At 48.2% G+C, this 22,953-nt stretch overlaps 1 protein-coding gene across 1 annotated transcript in view; it reads left to right on the top strand.

The window, feature by feature from the left end:
* Nucleotides 1-6,754: 6,754 nt before the first annotated feature.
* Nucleotides 6,755-22,953, top strand: part of MAP3K15 (mitogen-activated protein kinase kinase kinase 15) — a 113,105-nt gene continuing 96,906 nt past the window's right edge. The window contains exon 1 of the mRNA XM_072744862.1: nt 6,755-7,200. Coding sequence (XP_072600963.1) covers nt 6,861-7,200 — 340 coding nt within the window. The 5' untranslated portion in view covers nt 6,755-6,860. The remainder of the gene's footprint in view (nt 7,201-22,953) is intronic.

Raw genomic sequence — 22,953 nt, 5'->3', positions numbered from 1 at the left:
GGTGATGGGACTGTTCTGTATGCTGTCAATGTCGTCATGATAGCGTACTTGAGCTCAGCAGGATGTTTCCATTGGGGAAAAGTGATTAAAGGGTACACTAGATCTCTGCATGATTTCTGACAGCTGCATATGGACCTACAATTATCTCAAAATAAAAATGTTTAATTTTAGGGGCGCCTGGGTGGCTCAGTCAGTTGAGCCTTCAGCCCTTGATTTTGGCTCAGGTCATGATCTCAGGGTCCTGGGATTGAGCCCCACATGGGGCTCTGTGCTCAGCAGGGAGTATGCCTGAGGATTCTCTCCCTCCCCCCCCACCAAATAAATAAATAAGAGGCACCTGGGCAGCTCAGTCAGTTAAGTTTCCAACTCATGATTTTGTCTCAGGTTACGATCTCAGGGTTGTGAGATCAAGCCCTATCTTATGCACTCTCTCTCTCTCTCAAATAATAATTAAATAAATCTTTTTTAAAAAAATAAATCTTTTTAAAAAATGTTTAATTTTATTTTATTTTTTTAAGGTTTTATTTATTTATTCATGAGACAGACAGAGAGAGAGAGAGAGAGAGATGCAGAGAGAGAAGCAGGCTCCATGCAGGGAGCCCGACCTAGTACTCGATCCCCGGTCTCCAGGATCAGGCCCTGGGCTGAAGGTGGCGCCAAACCACTGAGCCACCTGGGCTGCCCCAAAATGTTTAATTTTAAAAAGTCTTTTGCACACACAAAATAGCAATTGAGATAAAGAGGGAATCTTATAGAAAAGAATCATCAAGGTGGTGACTATCCTGGATATCATGTCATGGAGAAATGATTGAAGTGTTGGGGGCAGGGGGAGCAGGGTATCACTTGAAAAAAAGAAGACCTAAGAGCAGTACTTGGAAAGCTGCCATGTGTAAGAAGAATTCATTTTTTTAAATTTTTATTTATTTATGATAGTCACACAGAGAGAGAGAGAGAGAGAGAGAGGCAGAGACACAGGCAGAGGGAGAAGCAGGCTCCATGCACCGGGAGCCCGACGTGGGATTCAGTCCCGGGTCTCCAGGATCGCGCCCTGGGCCAAAGGCAGGCGCCAAACCACTGCGCCACCCAGGGATCCCTGTAAGAAGAATTCAATTAGAACTGGGTAAAAGAATTAAATTAGAATGGGTAAACGTTACAAGAGAAGATTATATTTGAATATATGGAAGAACTTTCTAGAAACTAGAGCTGTGGAAATATAAGATGATGGAATTCTAAATACCTAGAGATACCGGTGCTGTTTCGTAAGCCTATCAGAATGCTTCAGGGCCTTTCTACCGGCTCTTCCCTCTGCTTGAAATGCTCCTCCCATACATATTTGCGTGGCTAACACCCTGATCTCTCACTCAAATTTTTGTTCAACGTCCATTCTAAGTCAAGTGGGTGCTCTGATTCATGTTATCATCATCCTCCAGGCCCTAGGCCAATGAAGCAGGTACCATCTGGAATGTTGCTGGTAGCAGAAAGTGGATGGCAGGGAAAAAGAGCTCTGGAAGGTCTTGCACCAGTACCAAAATGCTCAGTTTCAAAGTGAGGCTGGACATTCCCAGAAAAGGGAATTAGAAATTAGAAGAGCATTTTTTAAAGATTTATTTATTCATGAGAGACACAGAGAGAGAGAGAGAGAGAGAGGCAGAGACACAGGCAGAGGGAGAAGCAGGCTCCCTGGACTCGGATCCCCGGTCTCCAGGATCACGCCCTGAGCCGAAGGCAGACGCTCAACCGCTGAGCCACCCAGGCGTCCCTGAAATTAGAATATGTTTGGAGAGAAATTGGTGCACTGGTGAGTTTCTCCCTGTCAGTGGGGTGTTGGAAGGCTGCCTATCACTTACCATGAGCCTAGGGAAAGGATGCACAGAGAGTTTGTTATATATGTCCCAAGAAGTTTTCAGGACACGGAGGACAAGTGTCTGAGTCATACCTCACGAATCTAGAGGTCAAGATGGCTGGCTGAATGCTCAAATGAGGGCAGCAAGAGAGGGGCTGGATAGGAGAGGCCAGCACCCCCAGAGGTTGTGAGGCAAAGGGGAGGTGTTTCCCTGGACCGGGTGTGATCCCGGCACCAGAGAGCCATCAGTGGGGTTGTCTTAGATCCTCTCACTACACACCCCCACCTTAGAGGGGTGGCTAGCAAGGTGGAAGAGGGGACAAGAAGCCAACCCTGCTCCTCCTTTTCACATCATCAGTGCCCAGCTGGTACCAGGCTTAAGGAGAAGAAGTGCTTTGCTTTTAATTTTAGACTTTAAAGTTTTCTTATCTTTTTTAAAAAGATTTTACTTATTTATTCACAGAGAGAGGGGCAGAGACATAAGCAGGCTCCCTGCGGGGAGCCGGATGCAGGACTCGATCCCAGGACCCCGGGATCACGCCCTGAGTCGAAGGCAGACGCTCAACCACTGACCCACCCAGGCGTCCCTAAATCTTCTCATCTTAAAAGAATTTCAGACCTACAAAAAGGTTGCAAAAATCATAGAAGGAGCACAACACAGGACAGAGATCCTTGAGAAAGAACAAGTAAACAAGGTGAGCCCGACAATTTCCCCAGCTTTCTGCCTTGAGAGAGATTCCAGGCTAGAGAACAGAGAGAGGGAAGCCACAAGGAGCCTGGTTCTCATCCTGAGCCAACTAGATGCAGCCGGAAGGCCAAGGAGGCTCCAGTGTGAGTACTGGAGAGGAGACCGCTGCACATGGAGTTCCAGAGATGCGTCAATCTGGAATCTTCATCAGAGTACTGCCCAGCAGCTGTGTGTGAAGGAACCTCCCGAGGCTGGGAAAAGGACCACCTGAAGGGGTTGGGGAACAATCCCTGGAGGTCCCGTAGGACCAGAATAGATTCTATGTCTGCGGGCCGGAATGGAAATGTCAGAACCCCCAGGACGTCAGGTAGAGTGCTCAGAGGGGTATTGCTCAGTAGATGGGATTAATTAGCCTTAGCCTAAAGGCTGCTCTGATCCACCTGAAGCTCAAAAGCAATCCCCAAAAGAATCAAACTGTTTCCAAGTAACTTAACTCTATCCTAGAATAAAGCTCAAGAATATTTACAGGAATACAAAAGTGTGCAGTATCCACTAAAGCAAAATTTGCAACGTGTGGCATCTAATTAAAAAAAATTACCAGGCATGCGAAGAAAGGAAAATATGACCCACAGCGGGAAAAATCAATAGCAACAGATCCAGGAATAAAACAGATGATCGGGATCCCTGGCTGGCTCAGCGGTTTAGCACCTGCCTTTGGCCCAGGGCGTGATCCTGGAGTCCCAGGATTGAGTCCCACGTCGGGCTCCCTGCATGGAGCCTGCTTCTCCCTCTGCCTGTGTCTCTATGCCACCCCCCCCCCCGTCTCTCATGAATAAATAAATATTTTTTTAAAAACGGATGATAGCATTAGTAGACAAGGGCATTGAAACGATTATTATAACCACATTCCATATGTTCAAGAAGGTAGAGGGCACCTGTGAGACGAGAATGGGACTGTACTGGGTGTCACCAATGGGGGGTCAACTTGGGGGTGAGGTAGCCATTAGTTCGGAGATTGCATGCCCATACCGACTGACTTGGTCTTTCCATCCCTATCTATCTTTAAGTAATACTCTTGTTTGTTCCATCAAATATTCCATCTGTAGCATGTCTTAGAGGAAAATAACTTAAAATTTTTAACACATCTTATGAAGTCCACCTTTTTCTCACAAGCTTCTTGCTTACTCATTATGTATACTTAAAGCATCCTGTGAGCTTCTCCTATATTTTATTTTTTTAAGATTTTATTATTTATTTATTCATGAGAGACCCAGAGAAAGAGAGGCAGAGACACAGGCAGAGGGAGAAGCAGGCTCCCCGCAGGGAGCCCCATGTGGGACTCGATCCCAGGACCTCGGGATCACGCCCAAAGGCAGATGCTCAATCACTGAGCCCCCCAGGTGCCCCTCAATCCACTGTTCTAGTCCAAACACTATCTCTGCACTGGGGCAAAGTGGTTTCCAAGACATGCACTTAGGACAAGGGACAAGGCAGGGGCAAGAACCGAACTACTGTTCAACTATACAGAAGAGACTAATCCAGCATTTTGTAATTTTCTCAGTGTGGCTGAGGGTGGGAAGCCAGAAGAACATCGAGAAGGGGCTGGGGCATGTTTCAGGTGTGCAAATTACTGGGGACAATGAGAAAGTGCACTGTGTGCACCAAATGCAGAGAAGGCGCTCATTAGCTAGGGAAATTCTAGATTTTTTACTCAGCAGGGTTTGTGTTTAGAGGAAGGTATTATTCAAGCCAGAATTGACAACTCCTGTGAGGCCCACTCAGCCAGCAGGGCTCTGGTGAGAGCTGAAAGGAACACGGAAGACTGAAGTGGGGGCAACAGCAAGACACCGGCAAGTGATTGTGAAATGGGCATCTTTGCCCTCTGAAGACTGTGCCAGTCGTTGGAATAATCTCAGATAAATAGCACATTAGGAAAATTACTATTATTATGCATTACAAGACTACAAGGAAAATATGTCCATTATATTTTTTAAAAGCTCAGAACAGAGGTGTTGAAAGTTTTCCCTAGCTTCCCTCTTCTCAGTTCTGGTCTTTGTGTTTTTACAGACCTCAGAGCCCATTTTCCATTCATTGGCCACAAAAGAGGGTGCACATTGATGTCATTTGTTGAAGTTCCTAATTTCTACCAGGACTAGAATTAAGGAGGGGTTTCTTCCAAGATTTATACTGGCACTTTCTGCTTTCTTTTGGGGGTGGGGCAGAGGCATGGACTGTATTATTACTGAAACATGAAGGCAAGCCAAAGCATGATTTTGTAAGGTAAGTACCATCCTGCTTTTGTCAAAATGGCTTGTAATGTGTTGCAAAGGACACCATCAAGAAAGTGAAAAGACAACCCACAGAATGGAAGAAAATGTTTGTAAATCACATATCTGATAGGGGATCCGTATCCACAATATATAAAGAACTTCTACAACTCAATAATAAGGACAAAGATATAATTTAAAAATGGGCCAAAGATGTGAATGGATATTTCTCCAAAGAAGTTCGACAAATAGCAAATAAGCACATGACAAGATGCTCCACATCATTAGTCATAAGGAAAATGCAAGTCAAAATCACAATGAGGTACCACTTTACACTCACTAGGATGGCTCTGATAATCAAAAAGCCAATAACAGATGCTGGTGACAGCGAAGAGACATTGGAACCCTCATATACTGTTGGTGGGAATGTAACACGGTGGAGCCACCTTGGAAAACAGTGGCAGTTTCTCCAAAGGTTAAGCAGGGAGTTGTCATATGACCCAGAAATCCCATTCCTAGATACATATTCTCTGTGCACACCTTGTATGATTCCATATATGTGAGGGGTCCAGAACAGGCAAATCTATAGATTGATGGTTGCTTAAGACTGAGGGGTACTGGAGGGATCCCTGCGTGGCTCAATGGTTTAGTGCCTGCCTTTGGTCCAGGGCATGATCCTGGACTCTCGGGATCCAGTCCCGCATGGGGCTCCCTGCATGGAGCTTGCTTCTCCCTCTGCCTGCGTCTCTGCCTCTCTCTCTTTCTGTCTCTCTGTCTCTCTGTCTCTCTGGGTCTCTCATAAATAAATAAATAAAATACTTAAAAAAAGACTGAGGGGGTATTGGGGGAGAGGCAGGGAGAGCTAATGGATACTGGGTTTTGGGGGGAGCTGATGAAAATATTCTAAAACTGAGTGTGGTGATGGCTGCTCAACTCTGAATATACTAAAAAACACTTAAATGGGTGCACTGAATGGTTTGTGAATTATATCTCAATAATACTGGTATTAAAAATGAAAAACCAAAACCTAAAAACCTTGTGACAATGTCCAGTGCAACCCAACTTTTACATAAAAGCACTACCTGCGGTGGTAATATTTTAGTATTGGAGCCTAAAATTGTGAGGCAGGTAAAGTCCAGAGTAAAGATCCCGTTGGGTTCACAGCCTTTCATAGGTCAGGCGGGCATCCTTCTGGGAGTCTATTTCCCTGGCATACAAAATGTGTTGCTGGTGATTCCTAGTGCTTTGTCAAGGTCACAGTGGAAGTCAGGACGAGAGGGCCTGCAGTACTGGGCTCCGAGTACTGGGTCGCTCTCGGCAGCCGGGGACCGAGAGTACAAAGTCAGAAGGGAATGACTGATCGATCGATTGGTACCGGAGGCGTTTCGATCATTGCGATTCTGGTTTAAAACTAATTCTGTGTTTATTTTTTTAAATTATTTATTTATTTATTCATGAGAGACACCCAGGGAGAGGCAGAGACACAGGCAGAGGGAAAAGCAGGCTCCACGTAGGAGCCCGACGCGGGACTCGATCCCGGAACTCCAGGATCGCGCCCCGCGCCGAATGCGGCGCTAAACTGCTGAGCCACCCGCTACCTCTGTATTTAGTTTGAAATTGAATATTTACCTCCAGCCAGCGCTTTGAAAGAGTTTGTACCCGGCTTGAAGAGTTTCAGATTGTTTCGAGGGCTAAAACCGGGACTCCTGACGTTGGCCAGTCCGGCGGGACGGCAACCCCAAGGTCCTGCGACCCACGCCGAATCCGCCCTCGTCGGGCGCTGCCCGGGGGAGGCGGCAGGGGGCGCCCCGCCAGCTCCTGCCCCGCCGCCCTCCCAGCCCTCCCCCGCGCCGCGCTCGCCCTGACGTCCCCAGCCCCCGCCTCCTCTCCCCGGCCTTCAAAGGGCGCCCGGGGGCCGCGGGGCCGGAGCTTCCGTCTGCGGCGCGGGCTCCTGCGTTCACCTGCCCGCCGCAGCTCCCCGCCCGCGCCCCGGGAGCAGGTGCCGGCCCTGCCAGCCGCCCGAGCGGAGGGGGCCCCCAGGAGGGGCGCGCGGGGCGGCCGCATGGAGAGCGGCGGCGGGGCGCCCCCGGCCGGGGCGCTCGGGGCGGCGGCCGAGTCACTGCGGGGCCCGCTGCCGCCGGGAGCCGAGGGCGCGGCGGGGCCGGCGGAGCCCGACGGGGCGGCCGAGGGCGCGGGGGGCGCGGGCGGGCCGCGGCGGGCCCTGCGGGCCGTGTACGTGCGCAGCGAGAGCCCCCCGGGCGGCGCGGCCGGCGGCCCCGAGGCGGGCGCGCGTCAGTGCCTGCTGCGAGCCTGCGAGGCCGAGGGCGCCCAGTTCACCTCCGTGCCCTTCGGGCAGCTCGACTTCGGGGAGACCGCTGTGCTCGACGCCTTCTACGACGCAGGTGAGGCGGATGCCCCCTTCGCCCCCGCCCCGCCCGCGGCCCTGTCGCGCTCGCGCTCCCCGCCGGCTGTCCCCGCGCGCCGGCCCTGCCCGCCCGCGGCGACGGTGCGGAGCCTCGTACCTTTCCACAAATGAGAAAATGGAGCCCGCCGGCACTGAGCCTCGTTACTTTTTGAGCTCCTTAAACCTCAGTTGAGCCAAGAAGCGGCCCGAAACGCAGAGGATGCGGAGCCCTCCGCGCTCGCCGCCCCTGCCGCAGTCAGGGCTCCGACCCTAGGCACACGCGACGGGCACCTGGGGCGCTCTTCAAGCTCCTCATGCCCAGGGTGTATCTCAGACGAAAGATCCTACAGTCCGAGGCCTCAGGAGTTTTTAATGCTTTTCCAGGTGATTCCATTTTGCAGCCAAGAGTGGCAGTGGGGGTGCTACCACAGAGGGCGGGTATGTGTGCAGCGGGAGGTGCTCTTAGAAACGCCCGCCGTTCCCTCCAGTACTGTGATTCCTACCCCCAAGCGCGCTTTGACGGCGTTGACAGGTGTATATTTTATCCCACAGTGCACAAGCGTTTGGGGGCTCGGGGTCTCCTCTGTTGCTGGAATGGGATACTAGATCTCCAAGCTCGCTGTGATTAAGCGGGTGGTAAGAATCCAATCTTAAAATCAAGACTTTTCGGTCGGCCGGTTTCTCCAGGTGTGGAATGGATTGCTGCTTGCATGCGTCTCCTTACTGAACCTTTGGAATCTATGTGACAAGCCTCTGGCCCTTGGGTGACATTAATAAGCCCCATACATGAGACGGTAGTTACCTGGTAGTCCTTGTGCCTTGGTTTCCCCACCGGTCAAGAGGTGGTAACAGTGCCTCCCCTAAGCCTAAAGATGTGGGAAGGTGGGGGGAGCTGGACATGCGGCCGTGGGGTGCTGCAGCAGTAGCCATAGGGCCGTGTCTACTCCCGGGGAGGCAACCTGGATCTGCTTCCCGCAGAGCAAACGTCCCCACCTGGAGGGGGCCAGGGTGTCAGGCTTGTTCAAATAGGGCGGCAGTTGAGCCCGTTGAAAACGCTCTCTTGAGGTTTCTGACCACTCGGAGGGTGCTCCTCAGTGCCGTGTCTCTTCGGAACAGTTCCCGGGGAGCCCACTTCACCCAGAACCACTCCACTTTCTTGACTTCTTTTCATTCTCCTCTGAAATTGGAGTTTGCACAGCCTCTTCTCTGAAAGGTTAAATGTTCCTTTTGCTGTGGTGCAGGACTGTGGCCTCCTGCCTGCTGGCGCCAACTCTGAAGACTGGCGTGCCATAGCTTTCCTCTCTGGGGGAGTGTGTGTGTCTGTAACAAGCCTTCATCTACTAACCGGACCCCTTCTGGTTGGGTGCGAATGTTCTGTGAGTCAGAAATCTTCGGCTTTTGATTCCGGAGCTACATGACAGGCACCTTCTCTTGCTCTAGGTCCAGATTGCCTAGAATTTTCTGCATCATGTACCTCCTTTGGTTGACCTTGGCTTGGTCTTGAGTAAGTCATTTCTCAGTACGTCATTATCACTAATAAATTCTTCTTGTAGGTTTGACGGCAAATCCAGCAGTGGGTTCAGGACCCCTCCCCCCCGCCCCGGCTTCCTAATCTCTGCCACTGATGGACTTTGGGCATTTCCATTAAAACAAAACAAAACAACAGAAACACAGGAAAGCAAATCTGTCACTTTGGCTTTTTTTTTTTTTAAGATTTTATTTATTTGACAGAACTTGAGAGAGAATGAGCAAAAACGCACGCACAAGCACAAGCAGGGGGAGCGGCCGGCAGAAGGAGAGGGAGAAGCAGGTTCTCTGCTGAGCAGGGAGCCCCATGCAGGGCTTGATCCCACGACTCTGGGATCATGACCTGAGTCTAAGGCAGAGGCTTAACCGAGACTGAACCACCCAGGCACCCCACTTTGGCTTCTTTCTAAAAGTTCTAAAAGCACACTGTCCAACACGGTAGCTACTAGCCCCAGGTGGCGGTTTTTTGTTTTGTTTTTTTGGCAGTTTACATCGAAGTCCGTTTAAATGCTATAAGTCAGTTCGTTATTTGCACCAGCTATATCTCAAGTGCTCAACAAGCATAGCGAAGAGAGCATTTTCCTAATCCCAGAAGGTCCCACTGGACCGTGCTGTTTGAGAAAAATGCTTGTTGGGAAGGGGACCGCTGGAGCTGTCCTACATGTGTTTTGGGGAGCCTGATGTGAAGCGTGAACACTATTGGTCTCTTGTCCTAGCAGGGCAAGGCTGGGTTGGATTGTGTTTTCCCACTCCTTGTGCAGTTATCCGTGGTCCTGTGTGGGTCTGAAGGGGAGGTTCTAGGTCCTCGTTGCCCGGGTGATTTGGTGGGGTGCGAGAGCGCCACAGGCAGGCCTTCAACCCAAGTGAGGACCAGGGACATTGGTGAAAGAACATGGCCGTGAGTACTTGAAAAAAATCCTAAAATACATGGTACATAAAATTTGCCGTTTAACCATTTTTAAGTGTGCGTTTCATTGGCCTTAAGTCCCTTCATCCTCTTGTGCAACCGACACCACCGCCCATCTCCAGAACTTTTTCATCAGCCCAAACAAAAACCCTGTTCCCCTTAAACAGTAATTCGTCGTTCCTCACTCCCCCTGGCCCCTGGCAACTGCTGTTCTTTCTGTCTCCGTGAATTTGCTTCTTCTGTAGATTTGATGTAACTGGAATCCTACGGTAGTTGTGTTTTGTGTCTGGCTTATCTCAGCATAGTGTCTCCGAGGTTCATTTGCACTGTGGCACGTAGCACAGTGTCCTGGAAGCCTAATGAGTACGCCACCGTTGGCGTGTACCGCATTATGTTAATCCTGGCATCTGCAGGTGGGCTTTTGGCTTGTTTCCACCTTTATAGGCCATTGTAGGTAATGCCGGAATGACCGTGGGTGTCTGAATACCTGTTGGAGCCCCTGCTTTCACTTTCTGGGGTATATATCCAGATACAGAATTGCTGAGTCATATGGTCATTTCATGTTTAGTTTTTTTTGAGGGACATCCTGTTCACTTTTAGCGGAGGTGGTGGTCATCTCTGTGTGCCTTTGGTCTGTAGAAGGACTAGCGTTCATTTTATTAGTGTCCTCCGTCTTCAAAGATGAGAGTCTGGAATTTAGTAGAACTCTTAAGCAGTGGGGGGTCAATCCCACAGTTACTTCCAGTATTTAGAAAACAAAACAGGTGTTCTCTCTTTTTTTTTTTTAAGATTTTTAAAAAATTTATCAGAGAGGGATGCCTGGGTGGCTCAGTGTTTGAGTGTCTGCCTTCAGCTCAGGGCATGATCCTGGGTCTGGGGATTGAGTCCCACATCAAGCTCCCCATAGGGAGCCTGCTTCTCCCTCTGCCTGTGTCTCTGTCTCCCTCTGTGTCTATAAAATCTTCAACAAAAAAGAAAAAGAAAAAAATTATCAGAGTGCATGAGAGGGGGGTGGGGAAGCAGAAGGAGAGGGAGAAGCAGGCTCCCCACTGAGCAGGGAGCCCAACATGGGGGCTCAATCCCAGGACCCCGGGATCATGACCTGAGCTGTAGGCAGACCTTAACCTGCTGAGCCACCCAAGGTGCCCCTTAATTTCTTTTTCTAGAAGAAACCTCTTCTGGGTTGGCCTTTACTCCTTTTGTTTAAGTGCCCATTTATCTACTGGAACAGACTTCATGGTCCTGACTCGAGGTCACTTACTGTGTGTGTGGACTCTGTTTACACGGAGCAGCCTGTTCTGTTTCGAGTGTCTGCTGCTTCTCGGAGCTTCTCAGTGCTTGTGAACATAGCAAAACCTGAGACTTCCTGCAGGAAGGAAATCCGTGTAACTCTCTCTTGCTTTCCCACACATTTTGGGATGGAAGTACTATTATCCCAGATACTATAGTCGAATAGGATTACTGTGGTATCAAATCTGAAACTGAGAATCTGGTTCAGTAGAATACAACACAGTTATCTCCGAGGAATGCACCGTATTATTGATGCCCATTTACTCTCCAATTGGTTGAGTGGTTAATGACCAATCTAGGTTAGAGCCTCCACCTGTGTGCTAATTCGAGGCCTTCCTGCCTTAGCTGGTAACTGGTCCAATGACAAGAACCGCCGCTTTGATCAAGCCTTGTCCCTACCTGCCCTGGGCGCTGGTTCTCTTCCAGTGCTGTTGGGTCTGGCTGTGCCTAACTTTGCTCCTCTCTGAGCCTCATTTAGATGCTGCTTTCCTGACCCAGGGGCCCTACTTCTGAGGTCTTTTTCTTTAGTTACGTTCATGGTAATTTTCCAAATGGTGAGCTCTTGCCACCTGTGGTAGGAAATCCTTGCACTTCCTGAACATCCATTAAAAAGGCCAAGGTCCTGGGCAGCCGGGGGGACTCAGCGGTTTAGCACCGCCTTCTGCCCAGGGCCTGATCCTGGAGACCTGGGATCAAGTCTTATGTCAGGCTCCCTGCATGGAGCCTGCCTCTCCCTCTGCCTGTGTCTCTGTCCCACTTCCTCTCTCTCTCTCTCTCTGTGTATCTCTCATGAATAAGTAAATAAAATCTTTTAAAAAAAAAAAAAAAAGACCAAGGCCTGGGCTTTGGTCTCCAGATGAGCTAATCAGCTGTGCTCTATCCTGAGGACGCTCCTTTCCTGGCTGCCTCATACAGAATCATTTGCAGGTTGCAAAGTATGGCAGAGACTGCCGGGTTAGTGGAGATGCACGCGCTAGTTGTTGCTGGAAAGCAGACCTGGGTTTTCTAGCACCCTCTGAGCCTCGGTGGGAGGTATAACTAGCTCTGACCAATGAAATGGAAGTACAGGTGGAGTCTGTCACTTCTGGGCCTAGGTGTGAGCATATCTAGTAGTCCTTCCCATGCTCTGTCACCCTTTTCCACAGACCCCAGTGTAGATGATGGCAGTGGCACAAGATGGAAGGCACCTGGATCTCTGAACCACTCTTTGGATGACAGCTATTGGAGCAGAAGCGTTCGCTTATTTTGCATAAGCCAGAGAGAAGCTTTTGTTTGGTCAGGCTCCTAAGATTTGGGGGCTGGGGGGGTGTTCTCGTGGTAAGAGCATAACTTGGGTCTTGAAAATTGAGCACAAACGCTAGAAAGTTGTCGGCGAGGCATGTCTCTCCAAGAGGAGGTGGGGCCAGGTAGCCCCTCGTGCCCCGGATCCCTCCCGATGGTGATTTCCCCCACGGCGGAGCCCGCACCTCTGCTGCCGCGCATGAGGACGACAGAATTGAGACGCTGGTGTCCCCGGGTTAGTCCCAGCAGTGGGGGAGGAGGGGGGACACGTTCAAGTTTGTTTTCTTTGGTTTCACTGGCTTTGGAGTCTAGGTTATTTTTTTCCTATTAAGTGCTATTGTAGTGATTGTGTTTTTAAGCTGATGGTAATATCAGGCTTTCTGCCAAAATAGAGCATGTAATGGTTTAAAGTGTGACCGGCTCTTAGCTTTCACTGTCCTTTACGTGGGTTATGTCTAGCCTCTCCATCTGTGATGTTACTTGTGGATTATTTTTAGGATTTTATTTCTTTATTTGAAAGAGAGCATGAGTGGGGGGGAGGGGCAGAGGGAGAGGGAAAAACATGCCCCGCTGAGCGGGGTTACCGACGCAGGACTCAATCCCAGGACCCTGAGATGATGACCTGAGCCGAAGGCAGACACTTAACTGACTGAGCCACCCGGGTGCCCCGTTCTTGCAGATTCATCAGTCTGATGTGTCATGTGGCAGAGACCGTGCCCTGCCTGCATCTGTCTCTTCGTGGTTCCCAGTCTCCCTTGCAGTTAGCGTGGGCCCTTGTGATCAGTGCTGGTCACTGAGATTTGAGCAACATCAAGTATCACTTTGAAAGTGACTGAGAGGGATGCCTGGGTGGCTCAGAGGTTGAGCCTCTCCCTTCGGCTCAGGGCGTGATCCTGGGGTTCGGGGATCGAGTCCCACGTCGGGCTCCCTGCAGGGCGCCTGCTTCTCCTTCTGCCTATGTCTCTGTCTCTCTCATGGATAAATAAGTAAAATCTTGGGGAGAAAAGGTGAGAAATTAGTGTGCCACCTCCATCTCACTTTGCCTCTATTTTGGCAGACTCAAAGGTCATATGTTCGAGTTGGTAGTTAGCCCCTGAAATTTTGGGGATTCATCTCCTGTGGCGGCATAGCCTAGCTTACGCTAATAAAGCTTGCAGTGCATTCTGCAGAATTGCCAAAATGCATCTCTCTGCTTTTGTGGACTTAATTCACAGGTGCTTCTGCTGAAGAGTGAGCTTTATAAATGCCTTAAGCTGGCTTGTAATTGGATGCACACTCTCCCCATCGCTTCGGAAAATGCATAGTGTTCTAAGGAAGACAGGCCTGTGGGGTGTGTGGGTTCGATGGTTGTAGAATATGCACTTTGCGTGGCATCTATACGTGGTCAGGAGACTGGCCAGATCTATTTCCAGCAGAATGTAAGGGCAATAGTTAGACACCGTCTTCTCTTTAAAAAAAGTAAATATTAAAGAGCAAAATCCTCAACCTGGGAGTCAGTCTTGACCCCACGCCCTGGGTCATTGCCAAAGCCAACCTATTGCTTCCAGAATGGTTCCCAGATCTGCTTGACTTCAGTCTGTGTGCCCCTGCTAGCCCGGTCCAGGCGTTGGCTTTTCTCATCCACGTTGCTGCCCACGGCTTTGTCACTAGTCTCTTAATACTGGGTCAGTCTTGGTGTGTTCCACTCTGTGTCGTCTGCTTTGATGCCACCATATCCTGGCACCTTCCGCCACCCTGCAGTCTTGCTCTGCCCAAAACGCCCTTAACTTTCACATCTCCAGGACTCCTCGCCTGCTCTCTGCCAGCTTTAATCACACGGAGGTTTTCATTCCTAGCTAGTAACACAGTTGTGATTAAGTAATTACCAATTTAATGATCTTTTGCAAGACCTTGAACTCTTCAATGGTAGGGAGCCAGATGTGGTTTTCTTTGCTGCTCCTGGAGTGATTCCTGGGAATAGCTATCCAGTTCCTTTTTAAAATAACTCTCAGTGGATACAGATGGCACTTGGTTTCTCCTGTTGAGATGAAGCAAGACTTGTTTGGTACCCTCAGATGGAAGTCAGAGTGTGGTTTCCTGGAGAAACCATGCTGAAAATGGTGGACAGGCATAGATAAAGTACAGTCGTGATTCTTACTAGGAAAGGAGGTACATCCTAATGACACATTTCTGGATCTGAACCTTTTTCCTCAGTGGTACATATCAAATAGAAGAGACCAAAACAACTCAACCGGAGGCCCTGGAATGAAAACAGTGGTTTGAACTCTCTTCTGGGAATACTGATTTTTTTTTTTTATTTGTCCACATTTTCGGTGATGTATATTTTTCATAACATAAATGTGATTTTATTTTAAACAAGTGCAGTGGGAGATCACAGGTAGGGTTATAACTCAGAAGTCTCTTCTCTCCCTACTGGAGACAGTGGCATGGCTTGCTCGGGCCACAGTGACTTTACTCCTGGGGACAAGACCACATGACCCCCTGACAAGACCTCAGCTGACCTCTGCTGGACCTGGCTGCTGGCTTGCCCATGGGGGCCATTGCCAGAGCCTCCTTCCTCTCTAGCTGCTGTTACTGCTACTGACTCAGCATTAAAACCTGGAACTTTCCTCAATTCTTCGTCACATGGGCTGAGTGAAAGAAGCATTGCACCTGCAGCATTTCCTTGCAGCTTTGCTGTTTGAGCTCTGAGTGCATTTAGGGTAGATAAAGTCTCGGGGCTGGCCTGCTGCACTGCCGGCTGTATGTTGTTATTGGGGCAAACTGTGTTTTGGGTTCCTAGCGGCCAACTTACATATTTTTGGAATGCAAGCCTTATACTCCTGTTTAAAGCTTCAGTGTATCAGGCTTTGCGATAGGATCTGTTTAAATCCCGGTCAGATCACATTGGTGGGGAAGGGGTTGAACTCCTGCAAAGCCAGCTGGAAAACTTCTGGCTTCCCCGATACCTTCCCGGCTTTCAGGCTATCGGGTGTGGCAGGGTTTGGCCCAAATACCTGGCAGTTGTCAGGGCTTGGTTGGTGGTAGGAGGTGCAGCGCCGGAAGGAGTTGAGCTGTGGACCTGGGCAGGAAACAGAGTTCACCGGAGAATCGGGGTCAGTCCAGGGGCCGAGCAGAATTAGAGGTGGAAGCAGGAGAAGAGTAGATGCATTAGATATAGATGAATTTTTTCTTGAAATTTTATTATGGAAAATTTCAAGCATGCACATTATGCAGCTTCAACAATGATTAACGTTGTGCCACGTTTTTTTTTCTTTACCACCCCACCCCCCGCTCCACACTTGGTTCTTAGTCTTAAACATTTTTACCGTATAGTGTGTATACATTGAAATGTAAGAATCTCCGCTGTGCAATTTGATAAATGACTAAACCCGCAAAAACAGACTTTATCACAATAGAAGTCTTATCTGTCCAGAAAGTTCCCTCATGTCGCCTCTTGCTCATTCCCCTTTCCACCCCCATTCCTAGCCCCCAGGAAGTGACTGGGATGCTGTCACCACCAGTTAGACATGCCTTTGCTAGAGTTTTGTATAAAAGGGCTCCTACAGTGTGTACTCTCCTGGGTCTAGCTTCCTTCGCTCATCGTGATGTCTTTGAGATTCACCTGTATCGTGCTGCGTATCTGTCGTTTGCTCCTTGTTGGTGCAGAGCACTGTTGGGTTGCGTGGACATACCACAGTTGGTTTAGTCATACTCCTGTTGGAGGGCATGTGGGTGGTTCCTAGTTTGGGCTGTTACAAATAAAACTGCTATGAACATTTGTATATAGGTCTTTTTTTTTTTTTTTTGTGGGCAAGTGTTTTCATTCCTCTTGGGTAAATAACCAGCAGTGGAATGGCCAGATCAAAGGGTAGGCGTGTGTTAAACTGTGTAAGGAACCTCCAAACCTTTTCCCCAGGCGGTTGTACTCTTCTCTGTTCCTAGCACTGATGCACAAGACTTGTGGTGGCTTCACGTCCTCACCGACACCGTGTTACTGAGCTTTCCAACTTTGGCCTTACTGGTGGAGCTGTAGTGGTTTCTCACAATGGTTTTTATTCCCCTTTTGTTGATGATTAATGATGTTGAGCACCTTTGCATGTGCTTTTTGGTCATGATAGATATCTTCGTAAGGTGTCTGTGGAGATCATTTACCCATTTAATTGGATTGTCCTCTTATTGAGTTAGAAGAGTTCTTTATATATTCTGGATTCAAGTGCTTTTCAGAAGTATATTTCTTGAGCATTTGCTCCCAGACTGCGGCTTGCTTATTCATCTCCTTGGGACTTTTGATGAGCAGAGAATTTTCATTCTGATAATGTCTCACAGACACTATTGTTCTATTAAGGTTGCCTCTGTGTCATCCCTGAGAAGTCTTTGTCTCCTTCCAGGTTGTGATTGTACGCATACTTTCATGTGTTCTTCTGAACACTTGACTGTTGTAGCTTTTACCCTGAGGTCTGTGATTGGACGCAGGTGACTTGTGTGAAGAACTCCTGACACCTGTGTCAAGCACCTGAGAGAAGGGTTTCACCCTGGATGTATGTTCCACGCACTTTGAGTCAAGTTGCTAGAACCACGGCTGCCTCCCTTTCACCTCACCATACAGGAAAGTGTAGGAAGTGCAGGTTATCCTTTGGGCAAATGGCCTTTCTGCCCTCCAGCATAAAGACCACCAAAACAGATCCATTTTTAATTTTTATTTTTTCAAGATTTTATTTAGTTATTTGTGAGAGACACACAGAGGCAGAGACATAGGCAGAGGGAGAAGCAGGCTCCCTATGGGGAGCCTGATGCGGATCTCGATCCCAGGACCCTGGGATCATGACCTGAGCCAAAGGTAAACATTCAACCACTGAGCCACCCAGGCATTCCACCAAAATAGATCCATAATGAGGCTTGACCAACCTGTGTTCCATCATTGTGTCCCACTGCCCTTGGTAACACAAGTGGAAGAGGGGAAGAAACATTTAGTTTGGCAGATTGGGTTTCCTTTGTTGCCCTGTCCTTTTTTGGCTGTGTGGCCCTGGATAACTTACCTAACATCTCTGAGTCTCATTGAAAAAATCTCTAGGTAGAGATTGAAGCATAGTGCCCTGAATGTGGTAAATGCTCAAGAAATGTCAGGTAGTAGGGTCCCATTATACTCCTGCAATTGGGTCAGACCTTTTTTTTTTTTTTTTTTTTTTTTGCCCAAAGTTTTTGAGGTTGGAGATTTAATCCTAGCTTCATTCCTGGTCCTGTGTTGAAGAATGGAAGTGAGGAAAAGGTATAAACCTCTGCTTTAATATCCTCTTTATTTTTACTTTTTATTGAGGTACAAAGCACATCCAGAAAAGGGCACAGTCTTAAATGGACTGCTCTATGAGCTCTCAAAAGCTTTACATGATGTGTAACTCCATGCTTGGATCAAAAAAGTAAACACCAGTGTGCTTGCTTCTGTTTTCCAGCCTAGTCAAGAGCACCAACTATCCCGATGTCTGAAGGGAGTAGTTTTGCCTGTTGGGGTACCTTTTTTTTTTCTTATTTTAAAAGTTTTTATTTTAATTCCAATATGGTTACCATACAGTGTTATATTGGTTTCAGGTGTACAGTATAGTGATTTGTCACTTCCGTCCATCACCCAGTGCTCGTCACAAGCACCCTCCTTCATCCCCATCAACTGTTTCACTCCCCACCCCCACCCCCCTCTGCTGACCAGTAGTGTGTTCTTTAGAGTTAAGAGTATTTATTGGTTTCTCTCTCTCTCTCTCTCTCTATTTATAAACGGAATAACACAATTTCCTTTATTGTCTCTGGCTCCTTTCACCCACCATTATGTTTGCAGAATTCCTCTCTACTGTTAACACAGCAGCAGTTTGTTCCTTTCCATTTCTATGTAGTATTTCGTTGTAAGAATACACCACAGTTTATGTTCTCTGTTGAACGTCGAGTCGTTCCCAGTTTGCAACAATTAGGAACAGCCACCGCTGAGACTCTTCTACTTTAAAAAACAAAAACACGACAACCCAACCCACCCAGCCTTCATGAGGTATAATCGATCCAGTGCAGCGGACAGCCCAGAGGTTGTTGCAGGTCTGGGGAGCCGCGCAGCCATCACCGTTGCTCGCCCCAGGCCCCTTGCATTGCACCCAGGAAAACCCCTGCACCGGTTAGCAGTCCCTCCCCGCCGCAGCCATGCAGCCCCGGAGCAGGGCAGCCTCTCCTCTCCTTTCCATCTCTCGAGTCGTGCTTGTTCCCATGAACGGCCTTATGAACGTGTGGTCTTCTCACCCGTGTCCACAGCTCATCCGTGGCGCTGCACGGGACCAGACTGCGCCCCTTTCACTCGGTTGCGTGAAGTTCTGGATGTACTGCAGGGTGGTATCTCCCTGGGCATTGGGGTGGTTTCTGGTTTTGGCTTCGGGGAATAACACAGCAACTTTTGCCGTGGACATCTGCTTCCATCTCTCTTGCCTGTGTGCCTAGGGGTGGGATTTCTGGGTCCTATGGTAACTCTCGATTTAACCTTCTTTTAAAAAAGAAAGTTGTGGGATCCCTGGGTGGCTCAGCGGTTTAGCACCGCCTTCAGCCCAGGGTGTGATCCTGGAGACCTGGGATCGAGTCCCACATCGGGCTCCTGCTTCTCCCTCTGCCTGTGTCTCTGCCTCTCCCTCCCCCCCACCCTCTCTCTCTCTGTCTCTGTCTCTCATGAATAAATAAAATCTTTTTTTTTTTTTTAAAAAGATATACAAACAGCCAACATACACATGAAAAGACAGTCCTTTGTCGGGGAAATGCAAATCCAAACCACCGTGAGCTACTGTATTGGGGAGGCAGAGACACAGGCAGAGGGAGAAGCAGGCCCCATGCCGGGAGCCTGACACGGGACTCGATCCCGGGACTCCAGGATCGTGCCCTGGGCCAAAGGCAGGTGCTTAACCGCTGAGCCACCCAGGGATCAGTATCTCAGTTTTAACTTGTATTTGCCTTATTCTATGTGTAGTTGGACATACTTCCCTTTTCTTTTTTACCTGAGCGCTGTTTGTTCATGATCCTTCCCTGCACTTTTTACCTATTGGTTTATGGGCTTTTGGAAGAGAGTCTTAATTTCTAGATTTTTCTAAAGTCTTTGTTTTCTGTTGTTCAAATTAGATCATTTCTACTGACCTGTCTTTAGTTTCACTGACCCCTCTGTCACGTCCATTCTTTGTGAGCCCATCTGGTGAGTTTTTTTATTTTGGTTATTAATCATTCCTAAGATTTCCATTTGGCTCTTCAGTTTATTCATTGGTACTTTCTATTTTTTTCCATTCTTTTCAGAAGTATCTTCCTTTACTTCTTGGAGAATTTTTTTTTAAAGATTTTATTTATTCATGAGAGACCGAGACAGACACACAGGTAGAGGGAGAAGCAGGCTTCTCGCAGGGAGCCTGGTGTGGGACTTGATCCTGGGCCCCAGGATCACGCCCTGAGTCAAAGGCAGACACTCAACCACTGAGCCACCCAGGCATCCCTTCTTGGAGAACTTTTATAATAATTGCTTTAAAGTCATTGTCAGTGATTCTGATTTCTGTGACCTCATGTTATCAGATTCCATTGGTTGTCTTTCCCATGTGAGTTTGAATCGTTCCTGCTTTTTTGAATTCAAAGTAATTTTGGATTGTACCCTGGATCTTTTGAAATCCTATAAATGAGATCCCAGGCCTCACATATATCCTATGGAGCCTGTGGGTATTTTTGCCCTAACGGGTGGTCGGCCTGGTTGATTTAGGCTGCTAAGCTCGGGTTTAGTTGTGGTAGCCTTTCAAAGCGTTTTCAGTGCTGCTTGGCTTTGTACTTGGTGATTTACTGGGTCTCCCCTTTTCAGTCCTGGGGCCGAACACCGGGAGATTTAGTCAAGCCACTCTGCCTCACACTTTGCACAAGTGCCCATGTTTGAGGCCAGGAATTTGGAGAGGGGGAAAAAAGCAATGGGGATTCGCTGCCCCCCCCCCCTTGGGACCACAGCTCCTCAGGTTAGAGCAGAGGCCCTGGTGACTGTAGGCCCTGCTGCCTCTGCCAGCCTTGGCTGGTATGGCCGTGGGGGTCACAGGGGTCCTGGGGTGCAAGGGAAAAGAGAAAAGTAGAGAACTGCCTTCACTCTCTCTGAGCATTTGGAGGCCCCTTTGCTGCTTTCTGAGCCAGAACTAGGGAGCCTATCCTGGTGCTCTCTGCATTGACACCCAGCACCTATTTGGAGGGTTTCGGGCTGCCTTTAGTCCTGGCAGGGGGGGAGTCTGAGGGGGAAATAAGGAACTTGCTTTGGGTTTGGCGGTACATTGGAATCAGGTCTTCTCTAATCTGCTTGCTTCCTTTCTAGATTATTAAACAGCTATTCGATCCTTTCTGCCAAGTTTTTATAGATGCATTCGGGGAGAGACAGGCTGGGATGTCTACTTCATCTGACTAAGAGCCAGAACTTAAACTCGTACCATTACATTTTTGACATGTCCTGTCGTGAAGCATAACCAGAATATAATATCTCTATGTCTTACTGATCAACTCACCATGAGCAAAAATACCCTCAAGGCTAGCTGCATTGTATCAGGCCAGTTCTGTCCAGATGAGATGCTCTGTGTGACTGTTAAAAGTTGGGAGCAGAGGAAGTGGAATACATGAAACACAAAGCAATGGAAATGGTCGATATCATAAAGGTTCTTGATGGGCTCCAACATAGCCCTCCAGTTATTTTGGTTGTGAGCTGGGAGCCAAGACCATTCTGATGTCTAGAACGACCCTTGGATTGTCATTGGATCTCATAAGGCTGACGTTCTAAGACTTGTTGGTCGGATTCACTAAAATGTGTTTTCTTTCCTGAGAATGAGAATCCTGCATTCAAAATACTCAACCTTGCTAGATACTTTTCATAAAGTCTGTGGCTAGTGAGGCATGCTCGATGGAAACCAGGAACTCTGGACATTGATTCTCAAAGAGCCACCCAGAAAAAAGGATTTTGGTACATGGTGGGGGGGAGATGAGGTGGAATAAGGACAAAGAAAAAATGGCCCTGTATCCAGCAGTGGATCCTCGCTGCCATCACCAGATGAACTCTGTGCCCCTGCACAGGCTGTGGGGCTGACCCTCTCCGGAAGCTGGGAGCACAGAATGGGTGACATCAGTGGCCCGGCAGGAGTCCTGGCACCTAGAGTTGATCTTGAAGGAACAGTTGATTTTATTAAGGTAAAGGGGGGGTAGGGTGTTATTTTTGAAGTGGATGTGAAAGCCATGGGTCTTCTTGTGTTGACCAGAGGTCATTTTTAATGAGCCAATCAGAGAACAAATTAAGGAAGGCAGTGCCATTTCCTGCAATTTTGTCACTCAGACAGAAAAGCTCAGCAGTACCGCCTTCACGGTGGGGTGCTGTGTGGTGCCAGTACATCAAGCTCTACTCCTCTCTGAAATTGCACACGTCTTGAAGGTGATGTGTGACACAGACCTTTTAGAAGAGAAAGTCATTATCTGCTGGTCAGAAAAGGGCTTTTGAGAACGATGTCTCGAAATTTGCTGAGGAGAGTTATGTCAAAGCAGATCCCTTTATAAAAGGGTGGAAGGAAGCGGAAGAGAACATTCAGGTGGCAAAGGTGGAAGTATTGAGGTGGTAGATGTAAAGGCCACCAGGGAGCCCAGAGTTGGAGCTGTGATGCGTCCCATCATGCATGGTGGTGCTGGTACTGCTAGCGCTTTAAGCGATGAGTGCACCCTAGCGTGCAGGCTTTTTCCCTGTTAGCTCAAGAGCAACATAAACATGCGAGAGCTAAGTGACTTAAGTCCTGATACGTTTTCTATTGCAAATATTTCCTTGTGAGTGCTCTAAAATTAAGCCCAGTGAGTCCATTTACCTCAGAACATCATTTGCTTATATTTGGCATATGTCCTTGGAAAAACTGGTAGTGGACACATCTGAATCACACGTATAAAGGTATACACAGATTTTGGGGTCCTTCTTTAAAACAAAAATGCTGGGAAGCAAAAGACCGGGGGCCAGGTATAGGTTCCCAACATCCCCACTCTCCTGCACCCCTGTCTTCCCCATTGCAACGTGGTACTTGAAGCAACTGGCACCCGGCCCCTGTCAATGGTGTATTTGGTTGACTTCCTGACACCGAATTGGTAGGTTGTCTCCTCCTTATGTGATTGGAAAATTGGATTTAAAGTAGAAGTAGCCTCCTGTCTAGTAAATCTGGGCTCTGGTTTTTTTTTTTCTATTTATTAGAGCACATGTGCACAAGGAAGGGCAGAAGGAGAGGGAGAAGCAGACTCCCCACTGAGCAGGGAACCCAATGTGGGATTCGATCCCAGGACTCTGGGATCATGACCTGAGCCAAAGGCAGATGCTTAACCCTCTGAGCCACCCAGAAGCCGTGGGCTTTGTTGTTTTTAGGGAGCTTTTGGATGACTCATGTTGCCCTAAGTTCAATCAGAGTTTTGAAATGTCTCCGGCAGTAAAGCTACTCTAAGATCTAGTTCATTTAGATATAACCAATCTTACTTATCTTCATTATTTCAGATTACCTGGAATATATTTAAAGGCTGGCGTGAGCCAGTACAATCGCAGAATTACTATATGGTAAATCATTTACCATAATATCATTTTGTTGATAAATGCTTTGCTTTAGAAATCAGACCCTTTTAAGCCACACTAGGAAATTAGAGTTTTACTTACTACTTATAAAAACATTTCACAAAAAGAATATTCAAAATAGTGTTCAGAAGTTTTTCATGAACTAAAATCCTATATATCATCTT

This window comes from Vulpes vulpes, chromosome X, assembly GCF_048418805.1.
Source record: "Vulpes vulpes isolate BD-2025 chromosome X, VulVul3, whole genome shotgun sequence".
In the NCBI taxonomy this organism is placed as follows: Eukaryota; Metazoa; Chordata; class Mammalia; order Carnivora; family Canidae; genus Vulpes; species Vulpes vulpes.
The sequence above is the reverse complement of the archived record's forward strand: the minus strand, read 5'-3'. Positions and strand labels throughout refer to the sequence as shown.